The following is a 13,032-nucleotide window of genomic DNA, read 5'->3' on the forward strand; positions in this document are numbered from 1 at the left end:
GGAAAGAATTCTCTCTGTAGTTATTTTTCAAAAGAATTAGCATGCTCCAGTGGTGACAATTCATTTTTTGATTTTGTTTTCGAATATTATTATATATTCATGGACTTAAACATAGTTGATGTTTTTCAGTCTGTTGCAGTTATTATCTTTATTAATATTATCCCACTTTTGTCCAGGGAGAGCTCTTCAACTTGGCACCTGAGTCCTTTTGACACAATCTTAATACTGTTTAGTAGCTTCCTTGCTACCTGGTGTACTTGGTGTGATAAAATGTTCCAGACTTACACATTTATTTCCTAACAATACCAACCTTTCAACCAATATTATGATAACTGAAAATATAGTTGACCCTTGAACAACATGGATTTGACCTGTGTAGGTTCACTTATACGCCGATTTTTTTCAATAAATACATACTGTGATACTATACGGTCCTCAGTTGGTTGAATCTAAGGATGGAGGACTGACTATAAGATTGTACTCAGATTTTCGACAGCACAGGGGATCAGCGCCCCAACCCCTGAGCTGTTCAAGGGTCAACTGTAGTTTTGTTTTGTTTCATTTTTAAGTATTTTGCAGGGTTTTTTTGCCCTTTGAGTATACCCCAGGTGAGATACACAGGCAAATAACTGTGTTTTTTGTTTGTTTGTTTTAACATCTTTATAATAACTGTGTTTTGATATCACTTGAAATTGGTACACTCTGTATCATTATACCAAGTAGATACACACGTAGGTTAACTTGTAGAATTTTTAATTTTTAGGGATTGCTTGTTTAATTTCAATTTAGTTTTATAGTTATATGAAATAGTTACAATAGTTCCAAAGTCAAGTCTACAAAATAACGTATCTAAAAAAGTATAACTTTTGTCTCTACCCCCTCCACTGTACTTCCTCCCTCCTCTTAAAGTTATTCTTTTCAAAAGGAATGTTACAGTTTAACCGTTTTTGAAAAAATAAATATAAGTACGTATGTAGTAGTATACCACATACCAATGTCAGTTTCCTGGTTTTAAGTATGGTTATTTAAGCTGTTATTATTGGGGAAAACTGAGTAAAGAGTACAGAGGAATTTTGTACTATTTGTGTAATTTCTTGTGAGTGTTAAAGTATTTGAAAATAAGTATTTTTAAAAAGAAGTGCTATACTATACATGTTTTTTTCTTCATCAAGAAAGGGCATTTTATTTTACATGAGAAATTAAAGCATGTTTGCATGTTGTTGTGATGAATTACTCAGAAAGTAGAAAATCAGCTATGCAGGAGGGGATATCAGCTGCAGGAGCACAGTCCTTAAATTGTGAAGAAAAGATGCAGATGAGTATGCTAGTGGAGGATTGACTCTAATCAGACACATAGATCCATAATATCATGAGAGAAAGCCAAGTATATATGTAAATACAAATCTTCTGGTAGATTTGATGGTGGGAGGTTGTGCAAGTTCTCTTAGAATTATTTCTACTTTACAGTGAAATAAGACGCAAGTTTGTTAAAAAGTTCGAATAGGGGGAAGGTTGTTGGAGGTTTGAAGAAGAAAGGAGAAAGAGTGAAATAATCACTTAGGGGAGTGGGAAAATAAGATGACCATGTAAATAAATACAGGGTTAGACTGGTGGCATTGGAGGCCCATTTGAAACGTACGTTCATGAATTTTAAAAGGAGACCAATCAACATGGTTGTGTTTATTTTCTTTAGTCACATTTAGCTGCTTAGGTAGAGGTAAAAATGAAACAGACAGTTGATTAACTAGGTTGTGGTTTTAGCAAGTGAGTATAAACAGAAGGGAAGAAAGAGCAGGGGAATGATTGATTATCTTGATGGATTATAGAATTTAAGCTTTGTAAGGAGGAAAATGTAAGGACTTGGTTGGGAGGTGATGATTTTTTAAAAAGTAGTGTGGTTAATGGCTTGTAGTTGCTGGTGGAGTTGAGTTGTAGTGTGAGTCAAAGTATTGGGGGGGGGTGAGTTACAAAGTAAGAAATGATGGTCAGATAGGGAATGCTTAAAATTTGGGTGGTTGCATTTAAATATAAAATATGACCATGGGAATGGGTGTCTGAGATGTGATGGGAGGACAAGACGGTTGGAAATTTTTTATTGGAAAATTGCAGTTTAAGGAACTGAGAGGCTAGTGTGTTGGATGCCTTTTTTGGCCCGGGTATTGAAATCGTCAAAAACGATGGCAGGAATAGTGGTAGAAAAAGAAAGCAAAAGATAGTGCCAGAATCTGTGAATGAGTGCACTGTGAATGTCTTTAGATGTCAGCACAAGGAACAGTAGCAGGGAAAATGGTCAGTTGGCATGTGTTTGACAGAAGCTGGGATTTTAAGAAGGCAAATGGAAGGAGGTCTAGAAGGAGTGAAGAGCCAGGAGACCTCTCTCTAGGCCTGGTTGTATGAGGGGTTGGAAGGTTAAACAAACACCATTTATTATGAGCTGCAGGGGAAACAGCATCTTCAGGAGACAGCCTTGTTCATTTAGAAAAGGGGCAAGGAGAATTTGGAGAAGTTTAGGATATAGGCAGTTTTCCAAATGATAGATTGTGAGTTCCAGAAGAGAGAAGGGGTCTGGTGGAGCAGGGACAGTTAGTAACATTGTGTCAGATTTTAGGGCCTGTACACTGCCACATGGAAGTGGGATTAGGGACAACTTGTGAGTTTTTAGGCCTCCTTTGTTGACAGTTAGGCATGTAAGACATGGTTGAATAGTCCTGATGGCCTCTGAGGTAGGTGGACAATCTGTTCAAATTATGGTCTCTTTCTTGGCGCTGATCTCTTAGGGCAGTTTGTAGTGGTGTAGCAGATAGAATTTGAAGAGTGTCCGTGGGGTGGACGCCTGTCTGCCAGGAACACAAAGAGTTCTATGGGCCTCTATTCAGTTCTGCAGAAAGGTAATGTTTTGAGACCAGGGGAGGGGCAGTCGTAACAAGCTTTATTGTGTATCTTTGTGGGTTTTTTTGGCCGTGCCCTTGCGGCATGCGGGATCTTATTTCCCTAACCAGGGCTCAAACCCATGCCCCCTGCAGTGGAAGTGCGGAGTCCTAACCACTGGACCAGCAGGGAATTCCTTGTGGATCTCTTATACCTTTTCAGTTATATCTTGATTTGGGCAATCGGAGCCCCATAGAGCTGCTCTTCTGTGTACTTTTGACATGTTCCCATTATTCTCTAATTATTCATTACATTTGGTACAGAAAATGTTCCAGGCTCATTTTGTGTTTTCTCTACCCCAGTCCTGGCATTAGCCATTTCTCCTAAGAGCCCTGACTTCTTTAAGTATAAAATGGTATTTAGAAGTCAAGCTCTGGATGCTACGTGTATTCACTGCTACCAAGGAGTCATTGCTTTCAGAGTCTCACAGCAGACAGAACTAGGAACTATATGTATGTATACACACATGGCATACATCTCCTGGATTTCAACATGTATGGATATTTATATATATGTATACATGTACACACACATATTTGTGTGTGTATATATATACATACACACATGTTAAAAACCATGAGATGATACTGACACCTCTAATTCTATACAAACACCACAGAGTTTACTTTAGCCTTCTCCCTTTCCATTTTATGTGACTTAAATCACTAGTGAGAAACTTAACAGCCATCATCTTCCAGGTATTTACTCAGTAAGTAGCTAGTCTTCTGGTTACATTGGCCAAAAGCTTAGCCCCAGACATACTGGACCACCTCCTCAGAGAAGGTGTAGGAAAGAAGGAGGAAGGCAGAGGGCTATATGTTCTTTTTAATTTAATATTATTTTTAATGAGGTAAAATTCACATAACATAAAAGTCATCATTTTAAGAATTTTAAAATGTACAATTCAGTGGCATTTAGTACATTCACAGTGTTGTGCAACCATCACCACTCTCCAGTTCCAGAACATTTCATTACCTCAAAAGGAAACCTGTAGACATTAAGCAGTTTCTCCCCATTTCCTTCTTCCTTCAGTTTCAGACAATCACTGCTTTACTATCTATCTCTGTGGCTTTGTCTATTCTTGATATTTGCTGTTAATGGAAACCATATAGTGTATGGCCTTTGGTGTCTGGCTTCTTTCACTTAGGATAATGTTTCTGAGGCTCATCCATGTTGTATCATGTGTCAGTACTTAATTCCTTTTTATAGTTGAATAATGTTCCATTATATAGATATACCACATTTGTATATTCATTCATCAGTTGATGGACATTTGGGTTGTTTACCTCTTTTGGCTAAATATTATGAATAGTACTGCTGTGAAAACTTGTGTACATGTTATTGTTTGCAGTTATTTTGGGTATATACCTATGAATGGAATTGTTAGGTTATGTGATAATTCTGTTTGACTTTTTGAGGAACCACCGAATTGTTTCCCACAATGGCTATACCATTTTACATTCCCATCAGCAATACATGGGGATTACAATTTCTCTACAATCCTGGTCAACATTTGCCACTTTCCTTTAAAAATATATATATATATGTGTGTATATATATATATATATATATATTTAAATATATTTTATATATGTATTTCTGTATTTTTCTTATTATGATAGTGGGTATGAAGTGGTATCTCGCTGTGGTTTTTTAAAATTAATTAATTAATTTGTTTATTTTGGCTGCACCGTGTCTTAGTTGTGGCACGTGGGATATTTGCTGCGGCATGTTTACTTGTGGCATGCAGGCTTCTTAGTTGCGGCATGCATGTGGAATCTAGTTCCCTGACCAGGGATTGAACCTGGGGCCCCCTGCATTGGGAGCGTGTAGTCTTACCCACCGGACTACCAGGGAAGTCCCTCTCATTGTGATTTGATTTGCATCCCCTACTGGCTAATGATGTGCTTGTTTGGCCATTTGTATGCCTTCTTTAGCAAAATGTCTTTTTAAGTCTTATACACTTTTTTAATTGGCTTGTTTTTCTTTTTGTTGCTGAGTTTTAGGAGTTCTTTTATGTATTCTGGATGCTAGACCCTTGTCAAATATATGATTTGCAAATATTCTCTCCCAGTGTATGAATTATCTTTTTACTTTCTTGCTAGTGTCCTTTGATAACAAAAGTTTTAAATTTGGGTGAAGTCTTTTTTTTTTTTTTTTGTCTATTATGTTATTGCTTGTGCTTTTTGGTGTTATAACTAAGAAACCATGGACAAATTCAGGGTCATGAAGATTTACCCCTGAGTTTTCTTCTAAGAGTTTTATAGTTTTAGCTGTTACATTTAGGTCTTTCATCTATTTTGAGTTCATTTTTGTCCATGGTGTGAGGTAAGAGTTCAACTTCGTTCTTTGCATGTGAATACCTGGTTGTCCCACCATTGTTTGTTAAGTCTTGGCACCCTGTTGAAAATTAATTGACTGTAGCTATAGATTTATTTCTGGACTCTCAATTTTATTTCAGTGGTGTATATGTCTATTCTTATGCCAGTACTACACTGTCTCGTTTACTATAGCTTTGTAGATTTTAAAATTGGAATGTGTGAGTTCTCCCACTTCGTTCTTCTCATTCAAGATTCTTTTGACTATTAGCGGTCCCTTACAATTCTGTATGAATTTTACAGTTAGCTTTTCCATTTCTGCAAAAAAGGCCATTGAGGTTTTGATAGAGAATGCATTGAATCAGTTTGGGAAGTATGGCCACCTTAACAATATTATCTTCTAGTCTATGAACATTAGATGTCTTTCCAGTTATTTAGGTCTTTTAATTTCTTTCAGCAATGTTTTATAGTTTTCAGTGTACAAGTCTTACACTTCCTTGGTTAAATTTATTTCTCAGTATTTTATTCTTTTTGATGCTATCGTGAATGGAATTATTTTATTTTTAGTTCATTGCTACTGTGTAGAAATAGAGCTGATTTTTTGTGTTGATCATGTGCTGAATTCATTTATTAGCACTAATAGTTTGTTTTGTGCATTCTTTAGGATTTCTGTATACAAAATCATGTCATCTATAAATTCAATAGATTTAATTTTACTTCTTTCTTTCCAATTTGTATACCTTTATTTTTTTCTCTTGTCTGATTGCCCCACCTTGAACTTCCAGTATGCTTTCAAATGCACGTGGTGACAGTGGACATGCTTCTCAATTTTTCCTGATCTGAGTGGAATGTCAGCTGTGGGTTTTTCATAAATACCTTGAATCATGTTAAGGAAATTCCCTTCTATGCCTAGTTTACTGAGTTTTTTTATCATGAAGGGGTGTTGGATTTTATTCATATGTTTTTTTCTGCATCAGTTGAGATGATCATGTGGTTTCCTTCCTTCATTCCATTATGTGATATATTACATTGGTTGATTTTCTTATGTTGAACGACATTGCAGTCCTGGGATAAAGCCCACTTGGTCATGGTGTGTAATTCTTTTAATGTGCTGCTGGATTCAGTTTCCTAGTATTCTGTTGATGATTTTTCTGTTCTTATTTGTAAGGAATACTGCTGTATAGTTTTCTTTTGTGTGTGTGTGTGATGTCGTTGTCTGGCTTTGGTGTCATGGTATACCTGACCTCATAGAATGAGTTAAGAACTGTTTCCTTCTCTTCCATTTCTTGGAAGAGTTTGAGAATGATTGGTGTTAATTCTTCTAAATGTTTGGTAGAATATGGTCTCAGGTTTTTGTTGGTTGGAAGGTTTTTGATTGATGATTCAATCTCTTGTTATAAGTTTCTTTAGGTTTTCTAATTCTTCTAGTGTCAGTTAGTAGTTTGTGTGTTTCTAGGAATTTGTCCATTTCATCTGGATTATCTATTTTGCTGGCATGCAGTTATTCATAGTATTCTCTTATAATCCTTTTTATTTCTCTGAGGTTGATAGTAATGTCCACACTTTCGGTCCTGATTTTAGTAAGTCTTCTCTCTTTTTTTCTTGGTCATTCTAGCTAAAGGTTTGTTAATTCTGTTAATCTTTTAAAAGAATCACCTTGGGGCTTCCTTGGTGGCGCAGTGATTGAGAGTCCGCCTGCCGATGCAGGGGACATGGGTTCATGTCCCAGTACGGGAAGATCCCACATGCCACGGAGCAGCTGGGCCCGTGAGCCATGGCTGCTGAGCCTGCGTGTCCGGAGCCTGTGCTCCGCAACAGGAGAGGCCACAACAGTGTGAGGCCCGTGTACCGCCAAAAAAAAAAGAATCACCATTAGGTTTTGTTGCTTTGTGTATTGCTTTTCCATTCTCATTTCATTTATCTCCACTTTAATCTTTATTATTTTCCCCCTCTGCTAGGTTTGGGTTTGGTTTGCTCTTCTTTTTGTAGCTCCTTAGGATATAAAGTTAGGTTATTTATTTGAGAAATTGTTTCTTTTTAATTAATTAATTAATTTTTTTATTTGGCTGCATCGGGTCTTAGTTGTGGCACACAGGATCTTCGTTGCGGTGCGCGGGCCTCTCTCTAGCTGTGGTGCGTGGGCTCAGTAGTTGCAGTGCACGGGCCCAGTAGTTGTGGCACACGGGCTCCAGAGCACGTGGGCTCAGTAGTTGTGGCACGCAGGCTCTCTAGTTACGGCACATGGGCTTAGTTGCCCTGTGGCATGTGAGATCCTCATTCCCCGACCAGGGATCGAACCTACATCCCCTGCATTGGAAGGCAGATCCTTAACCACTGGGCCACCAGGGAAGTCCCCTCGTTTTTAATAGATGTTTACAAATATAAAAACTTCTTTTTGAACACTGCTTTCCCTGCATTCCATAAGTTTTTGTGTGTGTATTTTCATTTTCAGGAGTCTCTTAAGTATTTTCTGATTTCCCTTGTGATACCTTCTTTGACCCATTGGTTTTTTTAAGAGTGTGTTGTTTAATTTCCACATCTTTGTGACTTTTCCATATTTCCTTCTGATATTGATTTCTAGTTTCATTCCATTATGTTCTGAAAAGATATATTTTATGATTTTAATCTTCTTAAATGTAGTCTTTTAAAATTTATTGTTTTTCTTTGTTTCCCATAATACCTCTTATTCATCCAGTTTTCTTGTGTTTGTTTCTTTTGTCTTTTTCTTGTGGTTCTTGGCTGTTTATTATTTTAGAGTGTGACACTGAAATGCTACCTAGATACTTTATGTGTATGGGCACTGTGTACTGGCCCTATTCATAGAGTGATTAGGTGGGAGCCTCTCAAGGGCGAACCCTCAAATGTCAGCATATATAAGTTTTTTATTCTTTGTGTTTACAGGAAAGGTTGTAGCCCTGGCTGTCAGTGTTCTAGTAGTGTTCCAAACACTGCAAAGGGAAGCTAGGATTCTCACTGTTCACTGTACAGACCTTCATTTTAATCCCTTTGTTTTTCTTTTTTTTCTTTTTTTTCTTTTTTTTTTTTTGCGGTACGCGTGCCTCCCACCACTGTGGCCTCTCCCGTTGCGGAGCACAGGCTCCGGACGCGCAGGCTCAGCGGCCATGGCTCACGGACCCAGCCGCTCCGCGGCACGTGGGATCCTCCCGGACCGGGGCACGAACCTGCGTCCCCTGCATCGGCAGGCGGACCCTCAACCACTGCGCCACCAGGGAAGCCCGATCCCTTTGTTTAAGGCAGCACCCTGACCATCAGCTACCTCAGATTTCAGAGCCTCTTTAGTTCATCCTTTCCAAAAAGGCAACAGCCTTTCCACCAAGCATCCTATTTTCAACCCCACTCTGATACCTCTTTCAGATTCTTATGTTTTACTAACTGAGCTACCTGGACTACCTCTGACTTTACAGGTATTAATTGGTACTTCCAGTTCCTGAGCCTACAGGACAGATGAACTTGTTTTTTACTGGCTTTCCTCTAAAAGCTACTGTTTCAGTTTTTTCTGCTTTACCGAAACAGACAAGCTATCCATTTACTTCTCATATTTTGAAATATTGAAATCACTTTAGTGCTATTAAAACCCTCCCCTATTCTTTTTTTCTTGTGGGTTTATGCCATTTTTAATTCTTTATTCTCACTTAGAGGGATTTCTGGAAGAAGAGAGATTAACACATATTCAGTCTGCCCTACTTAAGAAGGACTTTCTAAACTTCAACATAATGTAGGACATCACAGAAGAAAAAGTTTAATTTGACCAATGAAAAATATGATATAACAAAACATAAAAAGCATATATGTAACAAAGATGACACAGGGTAATAACCCTGACATATGATGAATTCAGATACAAATATATAAGTAAACACTAGCCCCCAAAAGATAAATGGGCCAAGTATACAAAGAGGCATTTCACAAACACACAAATCCCTAATTTTCAGTATCACTAATAGTAAAAAAATATATAGTAAAACAAGTTGTCATTTTTTTAACTCAGAAATATGTTTTATGTGTCTGTGGTATGTGTATGCAGATGAAAATGTGGAAAGATAGTCATTTTCCTGGACTATAAATGGCGGTACAAACTAGAACAGTTGTGGAGGAAAAGAGTTTGATAGTATGCTTAACTTTCCTTTGACTTTGAAATTCTTCCTTGCAAAGCAGAATTTCTTCTAAGGAGGTATTCCAAGCTACGGACCAAAATATATGCAAAAAAGATGCCCATCTTCTTTTGAAAATTACTAGCTAATTCGAATAATATTTATTGAGCCTTCACTGTGTGCTTCAGGAACTGTGCTAAAAGTATTTTACATACATTATTCCACTTAATCCTCACAACAACCATATGAAATTAATACTACTTTTATCTTGAAAACAATGAGGCTAGATAATGAATGAACCAGGTCTGGAGCCCCAGATCTAGTTTAAAAATTGTTTGCTCTTAATTGTCATGCTTACTGAATTTCCTGTGACCATATGTTAATTCTCTAAAGATTACTGGGGTGGGACAGGTGAGGGGAATAGCATTGTTTTTAATATTTTAATAATCTAAATGTCCAACTATAGTTAAAATAGCTAACTTAGTAAGCCATGGAACTTTTATATGATATAATATGCAACCATTAAAAATTGCGTTCTGGAAGAATTTTTTTTGTAATTAATTAATTTATTTTTGGCTGCTTTGGGTCTTTGTTGCTGCGCTCAGGCTTTCTCTAGTTGCAATGAGCAGGGGCTACTCTTCATTGTGGTGCGTGGGCTTCTCACTGCAGTGACTTCTTTTATTGTGGAGCATAGGCTCTAGGCACGTGGGCTCTAGAGCACAGGCTCAGTAGTTGTGGCGCATGGGCTTAGTTGCTCTGCGGCATGTGGGATCTTCCCAGACCAGGGCTCGAACCCGTGTCCTGGATTAGCAGGTGGATTCTTAACCACTGCGCCACCAGGGAGGTCCTGGAAGAATATTTAATGACATAAGAAAATACTTGTGTTGTAATTAGAAAAATGAGAAAGCCTTAAGTATAATGTTTTAAATTATTTTTCTGAACTTATAGTAGATGGAAATACATTAAAAAAATTTTAAGTCGTTGTTTTTGGGTGTTTCTAAGTGATTGGATTACAGGTGTTTAATTCATTTTCTTCTTTAGGTTTTTTATTTTCCAAATTTTGAATGTGTATAATTTTTTAAATCAGAAAAAATGTTCTAGTAATCATTTCATTTATTAATGTAATGCTTAAAGATGTGAAAACGATTCTATTTCTGGGGGAAAAGCCAGTTGTGAAATTATATATTTAGTATCATCTCAACTAAATTTTAATTTTGTTTGTCCCAGAAAATACGTTGAATGCAAATGTGCAAAAATACTAACAGTGGTATTGTCCCAGGGAGATGGGAATGAGAATGAACTTCTTTCCTATTATTCATTACTTTTTTCTGTGTCTCCAAAATTTTCTACCACAAGTATGTGTTTTTGTAATCAGAGAAAGTTTAATGTTTTAACTTGGAGAACAAGTCTTTACTTATTTTTCCCTTATAATTTTAGACATTTGAAGACAGTGATTTGTTCCACTTGATTGGTGTTATCTGTGGATTAGCAATTTATAATTTTACTATTGTGGACCTCCATTTTCCTTTGGCTTTGTATAAGAAACTGCTAAAAAAGAAGCCATCTCTGGATGATTTGAAAGAACTAATGCCTGATGTTGGGAGGTTAGTTGTAAAAAGTGGCAAGAGTGGGGTTTAGAAAATAGGAAATGGGGAATGTCCAGAAGCTTTCCTTTTAGGAATAATTATGTTTCTGTTGTTCTTGTTGAATTTCCAAAATAAACTAATAGCCCTTCTAATAAAGGAAAACCCATTGTGTTACTCAGACTGAGAATTTTCTGCTGAAAGCGTTATGTGTATAAAACCATGTACTGAATTTTTAGTTTAACAATACTTTGTGAATATCTGATAATAAATTTAGGAAGGTAATGTTTCCTGAATGTAGTTAAATGATTTATTTGGACTTTTACTTCTAATCACCTTCATTCCTACATGTAATATGTAAAGTTTCTTTTTATTTATTACATAAAATGGAATAAAAATTGTATATAAATAAGAACAAGTGTTGAAAATAGGTGGATACATGTTTTTGTATTCAAAGCAGGAGATGAAAGCCTTAGAGTAGGTTGCTTTTTCTTCAGCATTGTTTATAAGTTTTCCATTGTACATCCACCATTCTGAAACAAATATAAAAGTACAAATTAACAAAAGGATTTGATCAAGAATGAATGAAAATATATACTTAGTCATAAGCAAAATAGTCAAAATACTCAATAATATTTTACTTCAAAGAAACATATATATTGTTTTTCAGAAGCATGCAACAGTTACTGGATTATCCAGAAGATGATGTTGAGGAAACATTTTGTCTTAATTTTACGGTAAGATGAAAAGACATAGAGTAGCCTGCGTGTTCATCATCCCTTTTTATTTATCAGCTGTGCCTTATGGTTTTTCTTTATTTTAATGGATGGTATTCTTAAAGAACCCTTTAGCTAACATTTATTGAGCATTAACTATATGCTAGTCACAGTACATGCATTATTTCATTTAATCCTCATAATCCCAAGAGATGGGTATTATTATCCTTATTTTACATATAAAGAAAACTGAAAACAGTCATCACACTTCAGAGATAGTATTTGTATCCAGCTCTGTGACTTCAAAGCCTATGTTGTTTAACATTATACTAAAGATCTTTACAAATACAAGGGGTCCTCTTTATTAAAGTGTTCATTTTTTGAGTCTGCAGTTACAAGAATGTTTAGAGAAGCATAGGTTATTGTAACATGAAAATATTCACTAATGAATTTGCCACCTAAAAGATTAATTCCCACTCAGATATCCCTTTCACACTAACATTCATCCTTGCCTATTTAGTCTTACGGTTGGATGCAATACAAATACAAATACATTGGAATATTATTTGGAAGATGAAATTGCAAATCTTGTAAAAGATGCAGAACTTAATTCTCTGAGAGGGGTGTTCAGTAAATCATCCAGTTACGTGCAAAGACATTGACAAATGAGAATCTGGCAGAAGTAGACTAGTTGACAACTAAAGAAGAGAAAATCAGGAAGGATTATAAGTCACTTCAGAAGTAACAATTTCAGTATTATAAATTAGACTCTTGGGAAAATGGTAAAACCTTCAGTTTTTCTTTTTTTATGTCTTTTCAAAAACTTTGTTTGTCCCCCACCCCTAAACAGTTCTCTTTATGTTTTTATGGTCAAAGCTGACAAAAGATACCATATTCCACTATCACACAACTTGCCAAAAAATTATGTGCCCCCTCAATAAAGTTTATCCATTCTTTGATCATTTTAAGAATTGGCACATAGTTTAGTTGTAAGAAAATTTGATAGATTTAGGGGAAATAAGTTAATTTATTTTAGTAATGTTTAATAGTTTTCAAGAAAAAAAATTCTCCTTGGACTTCTGTTTACTATGAAATTTTAGTTCTCCTTTTCAGTTGATTCACTTATAACCATGTCAGTTATCATTGAATCTTTACTGTTCATCTCAATTGACTGAAACATTGGGTTCCAAGCAGTTTAATTTCTGATTTATCAATCACCAAGTTTGTGAATGCTTAGTATATCTAAGAACTGTGGTAAATGAAACATTCCTTCCTACTACCATTTCTTTCCCAGACGTTCAGTGGCTCTTTATTACTTGCAGAATAATAGCTTTATAATGGACTTAAAAGACCTTTGTAATCTGGCTTTCTTTCT

The 13,032-nt window shown here is 36.1% G+C and overlaps 1 protein-coding gene across 5 annotated transcripts in view; it reads left to right on the plus strand.

Moving 5' to 3' along the window:
• HERC4 (HECT and RLD domain containing E3 ubiquitin protein ligase 4) overlaps positions 1 to 13,032 on the plus strand; it is a 270,043-nt gene that overhangs the window by 245,597 nt on the left and 11,414 nt on the right. For all 5 annotated transcript variants that reach the window (XM_069541545.1, XM_060034903.1, XM_060034902.1 and 2 more), the window contains 2 exons: positions 10,796 to 10,962; positions 11,612 to 11,678. In XM_069541545.1, the coding sequence (XP_069397646.1) occupies positions 10,796 to 10,962; positions 11,612 to 11,678 (234 nt within the window). The remainder of the gene's footprint in view (positions 1 to 10,795; positions 10,963 to 11,611; positions 11,679 to 13,032) is intronic.

Source organism: Delphinus delphis, chromosome 16 (genome assembly GCF_949987515.2).
Source record: "Delphinus delphis chromosome 16, mDelDel1.2, whole genome shotgun sequence".
Taxonomy (NCBI): domain Eukaryota; kingdom Metazoa; phylum Chordata; class Mammalia; order Artiodactyla; family Delphinidae; genus Delphinus; species Delphinus delphis.